Source organism: Lates calcarifer, linkage group LG13 (assembly GCF_001640805.2).
Source record: "Lates calcarifer isolate ASB-BC8 linkage group LG13, TLL_Latcal_v3, whole genome shotgun sequence".
NCBI lineage: Eukaryota > Metazoa > Chordata > Actinopteri > Centropomidae > Lates > Lates calcarifer.
Genome location: NC_066845.1, coordinates 15,033,191 through 15,053,678, shown reverse-complemented (window position 1 = coordinate 15,053,678; position 20,488 = coordinate 15,033,191). Strand labels below are relative to the sequence as shown.

The window sequence follows — 20,488 nt, the reverse complement described above, 5'->3', positions numbered from 1 at the left end:
ATTGTATTTACACTATGAACCACTTTAGACCTATATGTCTCATATTATGTAAAACTATCTTCTGTAAGTCTCAGCATCAAAGTGGACAATTATTCTCCACCTTAACTGACGCCAGCCGCTAGGTGGCACTGTGTCCGTTTGGTAAAAGTCCTCCTGATCGCCCCCCGCCCCATCCTACCACCACCTCCACCTCCACCACCAAAGGTACAGAGCTGTCTGACATCAAATTCTCTAAATGCCCACTGTCCACAATGTCGGAAAGATATAATATAGAGTTCTCCTCTCACCAAAGAAAATATCCATGGTGGTGAATAAAAGTACATTTTAATCCCACATGTTTCCCTTATTTCAAATAATTACACAGCTCTCTTAATCTTTGGAGGGAAAGACAACCCCTTACACGCACGCACGCACGCACACACACACACACACACACACTCACACACACACACACACACACACACAATTCATTGTGGACTTAAAAACACTTTTTGGAATATTTTCACATACGTCTTTCTTTTTGTTTAGTGGTCAGAAATTTCCGCACAGGAAAAATGAATATGAACCCGGCCACGTCAAAATTCACGAGAAGGGCAAGAGCCAAGACAAATTCACAAAATTAAATAAATACACTTACACACCAACACAAAGAAAGTCTGAAATGTGAGATACAGACAACATTAACGCTCATTCTGAATCACAGAACAGTACGTTAAACACATACCCACGAAAATACAAATAAAAATGTATCAGAGAGTAGGTTATTTAAGTCTTATTAAAGTATAATTAGTGGCACACATAAGTAAGGCAGATTTTGTTGTTTCTAAAACTTACATAAAAATGAAAATAGCCTGTTTTCAATTATTTAATGTCTTATCTTTTGTTATTGCACCATTTAACCTAACAGATAATCTAAGCTAATATAGACCTACAGTTAATTAATTTATAAAGTAAATTATCCTAATTTAGCCCTGCAAAATGTTCTATTATACAGACTACAATACTAAGAGAATGCTATTGATTATCGGAACCGAGGCTCAATATCATCCACATGATTTAGTTCAGATGGTCTTTTAAGGAGGATTTTTTCCCCTTTGGGATTTGCAGTGTATTCAAACTCAAGACTGGGGCAAGTTTGATCGGTCACCGGGGTTGTGTGATATGACACAGTTTTTGATATTAGTCTAATTTATAGACCTCATGCCAACATCAATATCAGCACAGATATTTAGGCTACATTTCTGATAGGGTGTCATTTCTCAGTCAGCACCTGCGGGGCTATAAGTCAACCTAATAAGTTCAATATTGGGCGATTTCATTATCCAGCATGTATTTATTTATTTATTTTTCAGATTAAAAGTAGCGCGTGTTCATCCAACTTTGCTTACGCACGAGGATAAACATCCAGCCAGTGACCTCAGTGATGGTGAGTGATACCGACTCATCTGAGATGACTGTGTTATGAACACAAACACAAACAAGAAGTTGATCGTCTGGTTGTTCACCTACAGATTGTCATTGGTGGGACTGTACGTCTGTTTTCCATCAAGTTATCATTTATGGCGTTGAATGTTGCTGAAAACGGGTTGCAGTGGATATGATACAGATCCACATAAGTGATGATCACTGCATGGATCAATGGATGCAAGGGCTGAAAAGTTTGTTCATAGGTGAAGAGGACTAAAGCAACATGGGGAAAAATCGTAATGGACAAAAAGGTCAATGTGATCCCTCTGAAAAAAATATATATATTTATCTACGAGTCAGCGTCCAGTTCAAGTCTAATGATGGCTTTTAATGGGAAAATGCCTGTTTAGGTCAAAACATTACATTTTTAAGTGAAATCAATTTTTAAGATCTTATTTTACACACAAGAGTTTACAATCCCATTCACTCCGCGGACCACCTTAAAAGCATTTGTCCCGCCCTCAACGCTTCCCTTGGCCGCTCTGATTGGCTGAGACCTCATGGATGGAAGTGGCTGCAGAAATGCAAAACTTGTTGCTAGCTCCTCTGGACGCGTTGATCTCACACAGCGCCAAGCGGCAGAGCGGAGTGTGAGTGTATCTGTGAATCGCTCCCCGAGTGTACTCAGACCACACCAGACAAGAGTCGGTAAACGGAGGGGGACGCACCACGCGTCAGGAAAACGAAAACGGCACCGAGAGGGACTTAAGGCGCACGGCGAAGGAGGTGCATGATCGGCGGCGGGTGAAGGATGCTGTCAAGCCGCTCCGTCGTTGTGGAGTGCGGGTAGTGCACGCCGCGCTGCTCCGGGTTCGGGTCGTGCAAACGGGACGCTCCGGTTCTCCGGTGCCTGGGGTTAGAAGAACCCGTGCTTGTGGACTTTCCATCACACTGGACTTTTTGGCTTCGCGCCTGCTCAGCAGTTGTGCGAGGTTCTGAAGGAGATCGGTGTGCAGTATTTATTTAAAGAGAGATTTTCCCCCTCAAAGCCACAGAGGTAGTTTTAACTAGACGGCTCCAATTGGACTTTCCCCCCTTCTTGTTTCCAGTATGGGACCTTATACAAAAAGTCGCTTTGGGACATTTGACATTGGACTGGAATAATGAATTAGTAGACAAAAATTGTCGTATTCCTCCTTCGATCGCTCCAGTTCTTCAGCGCTCTCCTTTTAGTTTGATAGCGAGATGTTTCGTGTCATGTTCGTTCCGAAGAAATGCGCACAGAAAAACTTTGGAATATGATAAGCCGCTCGTGCAGCAAGTGAAATAACATTGTTTTGCATTTGTCTGCTTAATCGAAGACAAAGAGAAGAGCAGTCAAGTGCACGCTTCAAATACGAGGACAGGGACATAGTTAACGTGCGCATTTGGACACAGTCTGTCTCCCTCTCTCCTCCTCGTCCTTGGAGAAGTTTAAAAAACAAAACAAAACAAAAAAACAATTGATCCACAACAATGAGAACTTATCCGGTGAGTTTCAACATCTAAAGTAGATCAAGCAGTTTATTCAGCAGTGTAATACAAACAGTTGAATAGTTTCTTGTATATCTTTTTTTTTTCTTTTTTGCTTTTGGGGACAGACGGAAAAACTGGCAAACTGGCCGTCATGTGGGATTGATTGCAAGGGAGTATGTTTGGGCTGGAGCAGTTTGGTTCTCAGATTAATAGCAGAAACCCTGGCCAGTCAGAGAGAAACATAAACCAACCGAGACTGAACATGGGCTCCCATTATAAAAGCCCAGGTTTTCACGCTGGGGGCCCACCGGGCGCCGTGGAACCCGGCATGGGCCCTCTGAGCGAGCCGCAAATGCTCGGGCTCAATATGAACATGAACGGAGAGCAGTATGGGGGCTTTCACCCGCGGGGCCACTCGGACATGCACGCGGGCGGCGGACTTCAGCAGCAGCAGCAGCAACAAGGACCCATGCATGGATTTTTTAACAACCAGCAACCTCATCAAGGACATCCTCATGGCCATCAACCTCACCCCCACCAACATCACCCTCATTTCAGTGGGAATTTTGGAGGCCCAGAGCCAGGTTCATCATGCCTGCATGGTGGTAGGCTAATGGGCTACAACAACAATGGCATGGGACCACAGCAGGGCTTTGGGGAAGGATTTGATCCTCTCGCCGAGGGACAGGCAGGGGATGGCTTTCCCCAGCAGCAGCAGCAGCAGCGGCCTGGTAACATGCCTGACTTTCAACATCACGGGCCTCCCAGTGGGAGTCATGCTGTCCCTGCCCCCTGTCTGCCCCTAGACCAGTCACCTAACAGAGCAGCATCCTTCCATGGTCTCCCTTCCTCTTCATCCTCCTCCTCTGAGTCTCATGGCCTGGAGCCTCGGCGGATGCCAAACCAGGGAGCTGTAGAGGGATTAGAGTATAACTTCCCAAGTGAGCCACCATCTGGACATTTTGATGTACCTGTATTTTCCCCATCAGAATCAGAATCTCAGTTACCCCATTTCGGGCCAGGAAGGCCAGTTCCCAGTGGGAATTTCCCAGGGAACCCTGGTATGCCACGGACGCCAGGTATGCAGGGCATCTCTAAGGGACACCAGCCACCACCGCAGCCCCAGCAGCCTCAGCATGGAGTGTTTTTTGAGCGTTTTGGAAATGGCCGGAAGGTGCCCGTGGGAATGGAGCCGGGGGTCAATGCGAGACATCCTCTCATGCAGCAGCAACAACAGGCTGGCTTGATAGCCAGACAGAACTCATGCCCCCCTGGCCTCCCCCGACCCCCTCAGGCTGAGCCCGGCTCCACTAACCCTAACATTCTGGACGGAGGGGTCATGATGCCTGGCCAACATAACCAGTTTGAATATCCCATTCACAGACTGGAAAATAGGGGTCTGCACCCCTATGGGGACCCCATGTTTAATATGCAACAGCCAGCTCCTCCTCCCTCCCAACAGCCCCCGAATCAGAGGCTGCAACACTTTGACTCTCCTTATATGAACATGGCGAAAAGGCCTAGATTTGACTTTCCTAATGCACATGGTGGTGAAGGCTGGTGTGGCGGTATGGATAACCACCTCTCTCCCTCCGCCTACCCTGGCCTGCCTGGTGAGTTCACCCCGCCTGTGAGTGAGGGTTTCCCACCGGGTCCGCTGCAACATCCAGGGCCTGAGCAGCAGTCTCTGCAGCAACGCCAGAATGCAGCCATGATGATAAAACAGATGGCGTCACGCAACCAGCAGCAGAGGATGAGGCAGCCCAGTCTGCAGCAGCTGGGTCACCATGGCGAAGTTCCTCCCGGCCCAATGGCTCACGGAGGCCCAGTTGGGAACATGCCTCAGCCCAACTTTGACAGGGAGAATGGTGGCAGGATGCCCAACATTGATGGACAAAATCCCCATGTCACTCAGGAGAACTCCTGGTTCCAAGGGTCCCACCCACCAGGGGAGATGATGTCACGACGTATGGGTGGAGCGGGTAATGAATCAGGGCCCCATGACATGGGGCTACAGCAGAATGGGCCTGGGATGATGTTTAGGCCAGGAATGGGCATGCAGGAGCCCATGAGAATACCAGGAGACGGGCATGTGCAGGCTCTCCATTCCCCGGGCATGCACTCACAATTCAGCGGCAACATGGGCAACCTCTCACAAATGCAGTCTCCAGGAGCAGGAGCAGGGCATCCGAATGCACCAGCAGAGAGGCGGCCAGCTGACTTCCCTGCACCTCCAATGGGAGCGCAGCCAACGTTTCCCTATGGGGGGGCTAACCGTCAGGGGCCGGCCCACAGCGCTCCCCAGGGGGTGAGCACCTCACCAGGGAGCTACCCTCCTCAGTCTGAGTTCCCCCCAGGCCAGCGGTCGTCTGTTAGTAAGCTTGGAGCTCTGTCCCTCGGGAACTTCAACAAAACCAGCACTAAAGACAGTGTTTTCGGCCAGAGCTGCCTGGCGGCCCTTTCTACAGCCTGCCAGAACATGATCGCTAGCCTAGGGGCCCCCAATCTTAACGTAACATTCAACAAGAAGAACCAAAATGAGGGCAAGCGAAAACTGAGTCAGACAGAGCAGGACATTAATAGCAGCACATCTAATGGGACTGGCAGTGCTGGTCCTGAATATTTTCAGAGCAGCACTTCCCAGAACAGCCAGATGCCTGGCACCGGGAATAGCAACTCTAAGCCTGCAAGTCAAAGCCAGACGGTGCAGGGGGAAGCCAGTGCCCTCTCCCCAAATTACAACATGGACGCTACCCCATGCAGTGAGGGGAAGGCAACAACAGGGAGTGGGAGAGGGAGAGGGAGGAGAAAAAGAGACAGTGGACATGTGAGCCCTGGAATTTTTTTTTCCTCTGACAATGGTAACCCTGTTGTAAGTCCAGGCCAGCAGACCCCCTCGGCTGGCGTTGGGGAGAGGGGTGGGGGCACGCCCCATGAGAAACACCTCCAGTCACCCTCTTGGGGGAAAGGAGGCGACATAATGTTGGGGGACCAGGCAGACCTGATGTCTTCTTTGGACAGTGGCATTCAAAGTGTCGCCAAGTCTGACAGTAGCTCACCGCGAGTGGATTTTCCTGACGATGTCAGCACCCACTATGGCAACGAGGATGAGGTGTCCTCCAGCTCAGATGCAGGAGGGGCCTCGGCCACCAAGCCTAATCGCAGCCCTATGATCACCGGCTCACCCAAAATGCAGAGGAGTGACCATGGGTTGATAAATGGACAGAAGCCCCTGGGCATGGGCATTAACAATCATACTACCTCGACGCCAGACAGCTATGGACTGAACGCTGGTGGGGGCACAGGGGCCAGTGGGGTGAGCCACCCGGGCACTCCTGGGGTGGAGCAGGTACGCACCCCATCCAGCACCTCTGGCCAGGAAGAAATCCATCCTCTGGAGATTCTGCAGGCCCAGATCCAGCTACAGCGGCAGCAATTCAGCATCTCTGAGGACCAGCCCCTGGCCATGAAGAATGGCAAAAAGAATGGCGACTGTCCCTCGCAGAACGGAGACAATGAGCTGGCGAGCTGCAGCCCGGATGCTGGGAAGGGCTCAATGGGCACTATTGACCTTGACACCCTCATGGCAGAGCAGCACGCCACCTGGTACGTGCCCAGTGACAAGGCCATGATGGATGGGTCAGAGGATGACAAGGCCATGGGACCCTGGGAAAAAAATAAGAGCCAAAACAGTAAAGAAGGTAATCAAACAGTTTCCATTCTTTTGGTTAGCCTATATTTGAACCACTTTTCCTTCTCTTTCTCTCACCCTATGTGTCTAACACTCACTCTCACACAGTAACTGATCTGTTTTGCTTATATATATATATATATACACGTATATTCAGTCTTTAAATGCTGTTTATTTCATGTGAAGTGCAGTGGGACACCACATACATAATAGGTCAAATGCTCTGTTAACGCTGATAATAGGGAACCTTATGTCCGGCCAGAAAGCAGCCGTCTCAGTTAACTAGGGTCTTTGAATTTTAGAGGTTTAGCCTATAGGAAGATAATAAATTTAATGGTAGCGCCATTCAAGTCTTTACAAAGAAAAAAAAAGATTTATGTGTATTTTTCTTGTTAAATTGAGTCAGTGCTGAAGAATGTAAAAAATGAATATCAGAATGGAGCGCTTTTAAATACCATCTGAGTGAAAACACAGTGAACCCTGTGCCTTCTCTGCAACGCATTTTTATAGGTTTCTTCATTGTCGAGGCTTCAAAAGAACTGCTCAAGAAAAGTAAACATTTCCTGTGGTTCTTTATCTCGGTTTTCAGGGTGAACAACTACATTGAGAAGATTAATAGCTTTTCGAGGATATGCGTTTGCGCAGCGGGGTTTCCCTCGCCTTGTTACGTGTTTGTTTTTGTTATTACCATGGGATAATACAGAGCTGGTGAAAGTGGATTGATTTTAGATTGGCTGGACAGTATTCAAGGATTAAATATCATGGTGACATTAATACAGCCATTCACTTTTAATTTCATTTTCCGTGGTAAACAGTTAATTTAGAAAACTTTTTTAAAACGGTAGTTTGTTTATTGTGAAATAATTTGTCATTATTTATTATGGTCATATTCGTCATTTTTAAAATCATTTATTATCATTATTATCTATATCTGAGTTAGAGGGAAATATTTAAAGTAAAGTAAACTAAATATAGAGTTCTCTCCAACACCGAGTCTCTTCAGGAAAATGGAAAATCTTCTGGCCTAAAGGCACAGAGGCAGGTTTTAGACGGAGATATTATTACAACCTGTAAATGTAGGTTCATGGTTACAAGTAGGTTTATCTTCATGTTTTTATGGTGGCTCTAAATCAAAATGCAGAAAACTAATTTTACTGTTACGTTGCTCAACTGCGGAATAGTTTCATCTTGCAATTCTTTTTCCAATAATAATAATAATAATAGTAACAACAACAATAATTATTATAATAATTATTATTGTCATTATAATTTATGTTATTATTTTAAATAATTATATTGTTGTTTTATTAATAATATTTTTTGTGCTTTATTCCCAATAGAAAACTAATTGTATGCATTATTAGGATTATTAGGCTATGCATTATAATTGCAGTTGTATGTATCAGAATATGTTGGTTTTATTTATTTATTTATATATTAATTTAATGTTGTTTCCTTCTGGTGACTCTTGTCTTTTCATGTTTTCCGTTTCCAAATCATTTCAAACCAAACCAAGACAGAGATGACTGACGTTGCCACGTAAAACAAATCTGCGAGAGCTGCAGGTTAAACTACCGACAGGCCTGTGAATGTATGGATAGCCTGTATAATAATGTGTATGTATATTTGTGGAAAGCGCCTAGCGCGTCTCGAGCACCTCTTTGTTCTGATCAGTACGGGTGCAGAAAGGGGCGGGGGCGCGCACCGCGCCGAGTCTGGACTCCAGGCGCATTGTTTATAAGAGACTGAGCACAGGGTCTCGGGTAGTAACACTAGAGCTATTACAGGGAAGGAGCACTGTAAATGACCATTTCGGCTGATGCAGTAAGCTAATATCACCGGTATCCCTAATTATAACTGAATAGAAAAATAAGAGGCAGTGAAGATATTCATATGAGTCAGAGTAGTAGTAATAGTAGTAAACTGTACATTTCTTCTCATCTAGTTATTTGTTTTCCTCTTGATTGGTCTCCATTGGTCCCCTCAGCTAACTTAGCAGACAAATGGCTATGTCATTGAACATTGTGGTGTTTTTTGTTCCCATGATTTCTTCCATTGTTCATTTACAAAAGAGGTAACTAAGTTCTGTTAATTTAGAGAAATAAGAAAAATCAAAACACAAGAAAAAAGAGCATGATGGTTTGTTGAAAAAAAGAAAAAGAAATCCCTGATGCCAGCGAATGATAAGTATACATAAGTATACATCATTACTTCTGATAGTGATTAATGAGTATTTTGAGTATGAAACCCAACACTGATAAGCAGTCAGCCAGACTCACCCTGTTGCATTCACTGTCTTCATTTCTCTGGGGCTGATAGCACATTACAATTTCACAAAAACAGTAGGTGTTTAAAAGCAGAATATTCTCTCCTCTCCTTTCCTCTCCTTTCCTCTCCTCTCCTCTCCTCTCCTCTCCTCTCCTCTCCTCTTCTCTTTCAGCCCTCCCTGCATAGACAGGAGGCATGCAGCTCTGGAGCGATCGATAGCTAGTTAGCACAAATCACGGCTCCTGACAGTTTCTCATTTGAGTGCTTCAGACAGCAAAGATGAAAAAAGGGTGGAGGTGTATTTGGGAGGGGAGGGGGATTTTGAGATTGAATCTGATGCTTAGGCTACACAGAAGGGAGCAAAATAACATAATAATTTAAGATAAGTCATAGCCCACAGTGTAGTTCCATAAGACACAACATCCCACAGGGTTCTCACACTGCAAAAAATATCCACCTTTACCAGTTAGTATAGTTTTAAGTTCTCAGTCTAACTGAACAGAAATCTGCCACTGGAGAAATAATGTCAGTGACACTAATTTGAAATAAATTAGGTCAATTCATTAGTCCATTAACACGAACTAAATGTAACTTGGTCAAAAAAATATTTCAAAGATGATCATTTTCATTAGGATAAAATTAATAAATGTAATTCCAATGACAGTGGAAATTATTTTTGGTGAAATAACATTTAAATCATCAGCACAAGATGACATAACCTGTTAGGATATTTTTTACAGTGGAAATATTCTGAGGGTTATATAAGTCTGACATATATACAGGCTAAGAAATATATTTTCTAAGGTTGCAGATATGATGTATTTTTTTGTCCAGGTGAAATAGTTTTCTACCTCCTCACTTCTGAAAATACGTTCTCTCATGACCATTCCATACACATATATATGCCTTATTTTTGCTCACTCAGGAATGTTGTGAAATAATGCATATTAATTATTCTTATCAGGTAGCTAAGTTCAGTATTGATATACAGTGATTAATACACAGATTGACACACAAACACGTCATTTTAAATACCAAATTAAAAGTGTAATGTAAAATGCATTTGAATTTTATTTATTATGATTATAAGCAAACTTAATGTATTCTCATTTTAATTTACAGACGACTTGAATTTAGTTGTCAGGCATTTAACTTTATGTGAGATTAAGGTTTTGTCCTGACTAATACATGATGTGTATTTGTTGTTTTTTTACTCAGTGTTGTACAGGAACCTAACTTTAGCCGCTTCAGAATTGAAGCAAGTGAATCACATGTGTACTTTGCTTCAGATGAGCTGATGGCAGTGACGGTGAAAGACCCTGGGGGTCAAGGGTCATTTTTTTATATATAAGGTGAATGTTTCCACCGCTCAGTTCACCTCCACCTAAAAAAGGCTGTGATACTTCAGAGGGAGCCCAGATCATTTTTTTCCAGGTGTGTTTGTATTAGCGCTGTGAGCAAGAGAGACTACAGGAGCCACTAATCTTGTTATGATAGGAATAAGACACAGGGTAGAAATTCAACATGATGTTTTTTTTGTTTACTTCCTCTCAGTGGTTGAATGTGCAGACAAGTAGCCAATAAAAGTTAAAACTCTGCTTATTTGCACTCATAGTGCTGTTGTGTGTTCACCCAGTGCATCCCAGCTCACCCTGTCTGTGGTCCCTGTGTGCCTGTTTAAAGTGATGCGTGCTGCAGTAATGGCCCCCTTTGGACCCAGTATTTGGCTTCCTCTCTCTGTGACAGCATGTAGCTTAAGTTTTTCCCACTAAGGCACAGTTCTACCTGCCGCTGTTCTACCTCTTCACAGCCTGCAGATTCTACACAGAATTGAGGTGTACACCATCAACTGTCCTTGTGCGGTGTCAGTTAATATTATTTCCCCTTTTTTGAAAATTTCTTTTTCGCTCTTCCTCTTCCCTTCTCCTCTGTATATCTTAGCCAGAAGCTGACCGTTCATTTGGAAACTGGTGCATAGTCTTGATAACAGGCAACCAGCAGGCGTAGGAAGTGATTCAGTTATTTTTATTTTTACTTTTTCACAGTTTTTGCCACACACACTTGAGTGACTTTTTTTTTTATCAGCACAGTTAAAACACTTCACAGTTGACCCTGTGGAATAGTTTCACTCTGCACTCTCAGTAATCAGCCCTTAAACAGCTCTAATAATGATCAAATCTCTGTCGCTCTGACTTTGACAGGTTTGAAAAGAGGGAACTTGCATCTTATCACACCTACTAGAAAGCACTTAAATCCAGAGAAAGGGCCGTATTGATATTCCACCAATGGAGAACAATCCTGTGAGACTACCTGGCTTTGACATTTCAGTGTGACAACAACCCCACAAATCACACCAGTAATTTCTATTTCCTTTTTCTAAAAAAAGAAGAAAGTGATTGGCATGTGCTTGAATGTGGGGAAAAAAAAAACAGCTCGGGGCCGTCTGTGTTCTTTACCTGTCATTACAAGGTGTTTGTATTGACTTTTTCAACAACACACATCTGCCAAGCCTTTCGCACACTCCTGTACTGCAGTAATGATAATCATTATGATAATCATAGCAATTAGCCATGGTAATATTGTTTCCAAAAGTCATAATTCATCCTCAGGCAGCTCCTGTAAGTTGACTTGGTTATTGACAGGTTCATCAGGGCTACAAAGAACACCTAGTTTATGTCTGTAGGTGCTGATTTCAGCAACATAAACACATGACTGTAATGACAAAGCAGCGTCTTAAAAACGCATGTCCTCTTGGACAAAACGTGAACTAAAGAAAATAACACTGCTTTACCTGTTATCGTCTTATATTTTTCTTCTCGCTGTGTGTTTGTGATTGTATGTGTGCGCGTGTGCTGGTATGCACACGAGTATGTGACGAAGGGCAGGTTTGTAGACACTGCAATTCAATAGTGTGGATTTGTCAGCTGTAGACATAAAGTTTGATTTATTTAGACTCGGTGTCAGGCTCACGGCTTCAGCCCCTCCAATCTCAGGTGTCTCGCTTGGTGGAACACGCTCACTTAATTCTAATGTGTTGAAAATATTTAAGAGTATTTACTTGACTTGTAAATAGTGCAGGACTGAAAAATGCCTATCACACATTTAAAGGGAATTTGTTTGTGTGTTTGTGCGTGCATTAGTGTTTGTGTTTGTTTATATGCTGTGTGTGTGTGCGCGTGCACGTGTGCATGTGTGCTCCTATGTTCCCGGGCTTTTGCAAGACATTGAGCACTACTGACAGTCAAAGGAAGCCTATTAAAGAAGCATGCTTGTGACTGATGAAGAGAGAGAAAGATGAACAAAGGTGTCAGGCCTTTTGCTTTGCTGGATTTTCGACTCTTCGAAATAGCAGCTCATCCGGTGTTTTGTTTTCCCTGGGGAAGGGTGTTAGAATAAAATAAAACTTGTCTCAGCATGTGGTAAATATTCTCCTTGAATGCAGCGGAGAATGGAAAGCTGAATTTATCTGGGAGATGCACAGAATGAGGAGTTCCAAACCATCGATTGTGGATGTATGTGACGTGCCTCCAAATGTCCACTGTCTTGATGAGTGCCTGCCAGTGCGGTCCAAACAAGGAAAAAAAAAAACATCATTTGGATAGGAAGCTCCTGAAAGGTGTCCTGGGCTCATCTGTTGCCCTGTGATACAAGCACAGCCTGTGTATGTGTGTGCGTGTGTGTGTGTGTTTTCAGGTTTTCAAAGGTGCAGATGTTGTCATGCTGCCAGCAGCGGTTATGTTATTTGCCGTACAGGTAGTCGTCAGGCGCCTTTAATTTGTATTGAGGAATTGACAAATGAGTTATGACACTGGAGCTGTTTCTCCTGGGAGACAGAAGTAGAGACTGATGGGGTGAAAGAGAAAGTAACAGAGAGAGAGAGAAGTGTTTTTTTTTTTTCAGAGAACATCTGTAGTTTCTCTCATGAGGCGAGTGGCTGGGTAATAGCTACCATTTGCATTTATGAAAGAGAAAATAATTCAATTCAAAACATTTTTTCCATCAGTTTCGTGCTCCATGACTATTGTTCATTCCTGTCTGTGTGTAGAAGTTTAAGGGACATATTTATCTGTGTAGCTAGATCTCTTTAAAATATGTCCCTCCTTAATAATGTAACTAGTTAACACATAACAGCAAAAGACTGTAAAGAAAATATAAAATTTAAATGTTATGTATTTAATTCCAATCACATCTAATTTCTAGGTCCTGGAACAGAATTCATAATTACACACACACTATAATTTTTTTTTTTTTTTTTTTCAAAATAGAAGTCATTGAAGTTTCTCTAATGTCAAAATTGCCACTGTTTTCATGTGTGGTTGACCTTTTCCACAAAGGTGGAAACACAGAAAACAAAGTGTGCAGTGCTGGGGCTGAAACAAAATAGAGACAGTGAAGTAGATCAATATGTCACTGACTTGGATGACATGCTGGACAGGTCCTGGACATGGTAGTGAGTTATGAAGGAGGCACTAAATCACTTCCCATGTTCTGATTTGTGTCTGGTTTCCTAAGCACTTCTTGTGGCCGAAGGGTGGGGTGGGGGGGTGAGTGTGTGTGTGTGTGTGTGGGTATGAGTTTGAGGCGATGGGAATGGGTGTGTTGCTGGAGAAAAGGTAACAAACGCTGGGGGCAATGCCTGCCTGGGCAAGTTTTTCTTTTTTCTTTCCTCTCTCTCTTTCTCTTTATATTGCAGGCCAGAGAACAGAGAGGAAATTCTAACCAAAATAACCTCTGTGCCCTTGCCTGAGAAACGTGCGGCCACCCCCACCCCGCCTACCCCGCTCTCTCCAGATATGCTCCCTGCACTGAGGGAAAGGTCACACTACGGCAGTAGGGTGGAGTTGGGGAGAGGGGTTGCAGGGAGCCTTACATGCCCCCCACTCACCCTGGGGCATGGGATACCTAATGCCTCTGTTTAGCCCCTATATATTACATTAAGACCTTCCTGAACACACCTGTAGTTGAAGAATATTATTTGATTTTGTTGGTGTCTTAATTACCTCTGATAATTTTTTTGGCACCAGCCTGTATGTCATGCATCATAGGGAGAACCTTAAGGTGTTACATTTCAGACAGACCGAAACATTTTCTCCAGCTCCATATCCCTCCTGGTTAAAATCAGACCTTTTCTCGCCCCCTGTTTTCTTTTTTCTTTTCTTTTTTTTTAAATCAGACTTTTTTTTTTCTCTGTGGATTGTGACGGCTGTTTTGTGCTGACAAAGACAGAGTCCTCACACAAGGCCATAGTGGTAGTTGTTATGCTAAAGGAATCTGACCTGATGTCACACACTGTCATAGGAGCGGAGGCCTTTGGGGTGTTTTTGTCAGCGAGTGGAGCATTCTGATTGGGCTGGTTTGTGTTCAGAGAGGATGGGGTCGCGCCCTCTGGAGCACGAGGTTAAAGGTGAAGTGTCGTCATGGAAGTATAGAGCCTGGGATAGAAAGGGCAGAGGCCTGCCGCATGGGATTGTGGGGCCTGGGAAATCAATGTGACGGCTCTGAGGAACTCGCACCAGGAAGAAGCTTTGTAGGTTCAAACCTTTCTCGTGTGCACTTTTATTTTCTCCCTCCGTCATTAAAGAAATACATTTCATTCAGTTTCTTTTCTGCTCTACTTACTTTGCCAATACTCACAATATCTGTGTCAGCTTCAAAAGGTTATTGTCATTACTCGTAACGGTGTTGTTTCTTTTAAGATTAATTGAGAAAATAATTGCAGGCTGTGATGCCTATTATTAAATTGCTAGAAAAGACAGTCTCCAAGCAGCCATTGTTTACCTCCCTGCATTGCTTCAAGTGTGCTGAGTGTGTGTGGTATGACATGTAAACCCGTGTCAGGCCGTCAGCTCCCAGACACATTGGTGTCAACCAGACAACCAGAGCTGCGCGCTGTGCTCCCTGCCTTCATAGCATTCGAAGCTCTACTCATCTCTGTAAAATCGTCTCTGGCTGTGTCTGTGAGACAGCTCCCAAACCCCGCTGCTATGTGTGTGTGTGTGTGTGTGTGTGTGTGTGTGTGTGTGTGTGTGTGTGTGTGTGTGTGTGTGTGTGTGTGTGTGAGCATCATCCCCAGACACTAAATAACACAGTACAGCACTTGGGGCGAGAGATATAGCGATATAAGTGCATCACATTAAATCCAGTATTTACTTAACACATCACTGTGGTAATCTTTTCTGGCTTTAATGTGGTTAAGGATATTTAGGTGTATTTGTGGCTCAGTGCAGCTGCTTGTGCTGTTACTGTTTCCTTTTTATTAGGTATTTTCCCCCTCGCTTGTTGATGCTAAGCACTTGTTCCCCTCAGATGAATAGGCTATTATTGAGATATTACCGTGGATATGAATTCTACGTTAGTCAATGAACAGCCATAACAAGATAGATCTTATTGAAAAAAAAACATTTCCCTGCTTGTATAATGTCATGGTGATATGGGATTTAGACTTGTGTGATGTAGAATTTCACACTGCCGTTTCCACTTTTGAACGAACACGCCACCATGGATAATGCTTACAATTTAAGTGCAGTGTCTTGATTTTTCCATAAAAATCTCATCCCCTGAATCCCCCTTTGGCTTCCCTCTAATAGTGGGTGTTATTTTAATCCTGTGGTGGTCAAGTGTTTGGCTTATTTTACAAGTAGTGCATTTTGCATTGGTTTTTAATTGAAAATTGTACTGCAACAAATAGCAATTAGCCCACTCAGAAGTACTGCAGGTCTTTAACTTGAGATGATAGAAAAATTAACAACTGAAAAAGAATTATTTTGACAGCTTTTGTTAAATTGTGTTTAAGATCTGTAAAGATTTTTTAAATATAAGTTTAGAACTGAACATGAATCCCGGGATTATACAAGCGATAAATTAAGTGAGTGTGTGTGTGCAAGAAAAGAGAGTTATCATGTTTGTAATTTGAGCTGTGTGTATTTTCCACTCTTGTCCTTGCCTTGTGGCTGAGTAATGTGTCTAGCTGGGATTGTGTGTGTGCGTGTTTCTGCATGCACGTCCATATGTATGCAGACGTGTGTGTGTGTGTGTGATTGTGTGCATGTGGAGCAGCAGCTGAGGGCTGGTGTGGGCATAGCAGCGGTAGCGGCGGCGGTGGCAGCGGTTGGCGTGTTGTGTGTTTTTGGCTGTGCGTGTTGTCAGTTTGCTGTGTGTCAGCAGTGAGCCAGGGGAACGCTTGGCTGCCTATTCAGGCCGGTGCGGACCCTGCTGTGCCCAGCTAGCATGAGCTGCTGGCGGGTGCTGGAGGGCACAGCGCTGGGAAGAACCGAGTGTGAGTGGGTGGGGGGGTTGATGATACTGGCAGGGGGGTGGGGATCTGCCATGCTGAGGTGTATGACTGGACCCTCTGGCAAATGTTAGATCTCCTCACCGCTGCCACCAACACTGCTCTAAATCCTCATTTCTCCTTTACCCCCCGCACCCTCAACCACCCAATCCCCCCCCCCAACACCACATCTCCAGTCCTTGGGAGGGAGATGGAGAGAGAGAGAAATTTGCAGAGGCCGACAGTCAGAGAGAGAGGGAGAGAGAGAGACAAACGAAACAACGGGAGGCTTGGCTGCCTGACCTTTTACCAAATCCCCCCACTTTTCCATTCCAGTGGTCGCAGCCCAGACAGGCTGGGGGGCAAGCCTGCCTCACTGCCTCCATGTCTGCCTGCCTGCCTCCCTCTCTCGGCTGTCCTAGCTGCCTGGCTTGGCCTGGCCTGGGCTGGCCTTCTCTTCTCTGGCTGCGTTTTGTTAACACTGTGTCACTGCTCCCTCAGGGTTTGTGAAAGAGAGAGAGAGGAGATGGGGGGTGGGGGGTAAAACAGTGAGCAAAGCAAACTAAAAACTGTTTAAGTAGCAGAGAAAGATGAGCTAAAAAGGGGGAAACAGGGTTGTGGATGATATGGGAGGTCGGCGCAGTGCTTCTCTCTTCTCGTAGGCGAGCAGCAGACTGACTTGTAGTGTTGTGATCTGCAGCTTCTGTGCCCACACTGTGTCGTGTATCACAGCCTCTCCCTTCTCTGACACATGTAACTTAGCTTGTCAGAGCGGTTTTCTACCTGTCTCTACAGTCAGGCACCTAGTTGTCCCTGCACCTTAAAGCTCAGTGTCTTTGTGGCGCATACTCATCCGTTTCAACCATCCACATGGAGCAAGGCAGTGGTATGTTCTGTGTGGTGAGGAGATGGGAGAATAATCGGACTGATTTTAGTGAGGGATCCGTAACATCTTCACACATATTTTCTCTGTGCTCTGGGCTTGCTTGGAGGCAATACCCAAAGCACACAATGCAACACTAGTGTCATAACACGTAGCCCTACCTTTACCTCTTTCCTAGTTGCCGTGCTTCTCTTTCTCCTGTTGTATTTTGTGTGTCTTCTTCAAAACTTTCCTTCATTTCTGTCCTCTCCTCCCTCAGTGTGCTGCAGTCTGTACCTCAGCAGATGAAGTGTGACGCTGCGCTTTTATGTATAGTTTAGCCAAGCACTTCCTGTCCTCGTCAATCTTCCCCTTGACTAATTTTTCCGTTACACGGCGCAAAGTGATTTTTCTCCATATGTGGAGCATGCATCTCGGGCGTCAGCATTAACTCTTTAATATGACGTATAATCAACCTGTATATATGGATTTTCTGGCAGCATGGCGCAACCATTTAAAATGAGGCTGCACATCCCGGTGACACAGGGTTGATACCGTGGCTCGGCCATTATACCAGTAAATTGGGTCAAGCAGGGTTAAAGGGCAGTTTTCTCAGTGGCCTTTGACCCTCTGACTGGAGGTCAGGCGGGAGCGCTCCAGATTTGCACGCCTGACCGAGAGCAAATGAATGCGTGTATTTTTGTGCCCGTGTGTGTGTTTGTGTGTTTTTCACATGTGTATATCAGGCATGTGGAGGTGGAGTGTGAGGAGAGGAAGCTTTGCTTACAGCCCTCCTTTTCAGGTTGTATTGATGGGGGGGTGGAATAGTGTTGAATTAATTTCACAGTGCAGATTTAGAGTGGGATGTGAAAATGACACTGGTTTAATTAAAAGTGTGTATTTTAAATGGTTCATCTGTATCAGAGAATGCCAGTTGCTTGAAGTTGTTTTTCATTTTTTTGTATAGTCTTAATTAACCTTTTCCTCCTCTCTGTTGCTTGTCTGCAGAATCGGAGCTGTCCCAAAGTAAGGCTGGAGCTGGGGCCCCGGGTGCCGGAGGAGGAGGAGGAGGTGGGAGCAGTGGAGGGAACCACCTGCAGTGCCTGTCCGTCCACTGCACAGATGAGCTGGGGGACAGTAAGGGCAGAGGGGGGCCCGTCTCGTCCTGGCGCTCTCTCCACTCTGATATCTCCAACCGGTTTGGGACATTTGTGGCGGCGCTGACTTGAGCGAAAAGCAGGCCCAGCAGGAGGAAGGACAGAGGATGACAAAATAAGAGGAAGGAAAGATTAAGAGACAAATAATGATGATGATGATGATAAGGTGTCGATGAGGCAACTGCGAGCGGCTCTTGCCTGTTCAGGGAGAGAAAGACATTTACACTCATAAATACAAACATGAACGCAGACACTCAAACACACACACATACACACACACACACACACACACACACACACACACACACACACACACACACACATACACATACACATACACACACAGATACACACATGCAAATACCATGTTTTTTCTGATACATGCAGTCACACTTTAGGATGCGCTCTCACATACTGCTGGACAATACAGCTTGGGCTCTTCTCGACGATGCCCAAATCTGGAAAACCTCAAATCAATATTTTTTTTAATTTTATTTTCTTTGTTGAAGAAAAATAAAGAAATGTCAAAGGACGAGAATACGAAACCAGAAGAAGCAGACGAAGAGATATTCAGTTGTCATTGGATGCGATTGTATACCAGTGTTTGTTGCCTGCTGTCACCTCAATTGTGCTTACAGCTCCTACGTGTGCATTATCCTTCCAGTCAAGGCTGTTTGTTACCCAAAATTTACAGTCTCCTAAAGAACAGAAATAGGGATTTTTTTCCTCCCACACACTCAAATGAGGCCTGCTGGTTCATTAGAGGAGGCCTGAGCACCGTGAAGCAGAACTAGAGGAAGATGGGAAGAGGGGTGATCGTGCATGAATGTAACCCAACGATTTTTTTTGTGAGCGTAACTTTTCCCCTCTTTGTCAAAGCAAAATTTTACCTTTATGATTTGATTCCCTTAATCATTTAAGATTTGTTTTAGTTCTCTATTCTTTATATTGGCAAGAATATCTTTCCCTCCTTCTCTTCTCTTCTCCACTCGTCTTATGAGCTCAGCCACTCGTACACTCGTGTACAATTCATCCAATGGGAACTGAAAGTGGAGATCAAGGGATTGTTTAATAAGGGAATTGAGAAAAAAAGACTATTGGTATTGCACATGTATAATAAGAGAAAATTTGCTGTGTGTTAGGCAATCTTGTAATCTTTAAATAAAGCTTCTGTTGAATTTGAATTTCTGAAACAATAGATGGAGGACTGTGACGGCAATTTACGAACTGATTTTTGTTTTGTTTTCCTTTTTTTAATAATATGTAAAGTGCAGTCGTCTGTTTTCCTGCATATTGTATATATCTGTATATGTTTTATTGAGTAACTAAATAACAATAAATATGACGTTAAAGGTGGCATTTGTGTTTACTTTGGTGGTTGGTTTTATTCTTTGGCGCTCCGAGAAATTATTAGTCACAGCAAATATGAAATCAAAAATGATTGTGTAGTTCAGTATTTTCTGCACAGTGTACCGCACACTTAAAGATTTTCTATTCAAGGAATATTCACTGCTGTAGAATACTGTGTACCCTGAGGATCATCAGTGAATTACAGAGGTGCCTACCGTGTATTCCAAGTGACAGATATGACAGGGACGTTGTGAAATGATGCGCGCTACCTGACAAGCATGCAGGAACCCCGCGCCATATTAAAGCCAGAAAGCAGCAACATCAAGAATACCAGAAAATGTGGCTTCCTGGTGGATTAGGAAGCCAAGGCGATTAATTCTATGTACACCTGCTCGCAACCTGTGTCGCATTTTATCCACCCATCTTTTCTGACACCTCTGCTCCAATCCGTTGTGCCTTTAATAAATCATAACAAAAATGTAACTTCGGAATAGTGCTTAGAATATTGGTCCAAATACACTGTATAGAACCAAATCCAGATCATTATCTTTCCAGCAACATTTTTTTTCTCTTTACTTTTCTGCTATCCTCATCATCTCTGTTGTTTTTGGCTATACAGCACCATCCCACTACCCCGTCCTCCCCCTGCAGTCCCATGCGCACACACAAACACGCACACGCCCACACACACCTCCCTCCTCCCACTCCCCAGGCACTCTTTGGCTCACCTGCTCTTTATTGGCCATCTGCATGGATGCTTAATGCTAATCAATAACTCCCCCGTGTGCCAACTCTGAGGTGGAGACGTCAATGCTACCTAACAGGGCTAGTGATCAACCTGCATCACTGCTGTCTAGGATACACACGCACAAACACACACATACACACACACAAACTGGTTCTCCCTGCAGGACCCTGTCTGTGTTATTCAGGTGTGTTTGTGGTTGCCGCTGTACCGGGCGCCTGCT

At 44.3% G+C, this 20,488-nt stretch overlaps 1 protein-coding gene across 1 annotated transcript; it reads left to right on the top strand.

Annotated features, from left to right (window-relative positions):
• The first annotated feature begins 1,606 nt into the window (after positions 1 to 1,606).
• mn1b (meningioma 1b) lies at positions 1,607 to 19,526 on the top strand. The gene is made up of 2 exons (XM_018669470.2): positions 1,607 to 6,623; positions 18,022 to 19,526. The coding sequence occupies exons 1-2, from the start codon at positions 3,098 to 3,100 to the stop codon at positions 18,240 to 18,242; spliced, it is 3,747 nt and encodes a 1,248-aa protein (XP_018524986.1). The 5' UTR covers positions 1,607 to 3,097; the 3' UTR covers positions 18,243 to 19,526.
• Positions 19,527 to 20,488: the final 962 nt, after the last annotated feature.

Excerpts from the sequence above, each read along its gene's own strand:
- mn1b (XM_018669470.2), top strand. The coding sequence starts at position 3,098 with ATGTTTGGGCTGGAGCAGTTTGGTTCTCAGATTAATAGCAGAAACCCT. Across the intron at positions 6,624-18,021 it reads GAGCCAAAACAGTAAAGAAG|AATCGGAGCTGTCCCAAAGT; the intron begins GTAATCAAACAG and ends GCTTGTCTGCAG.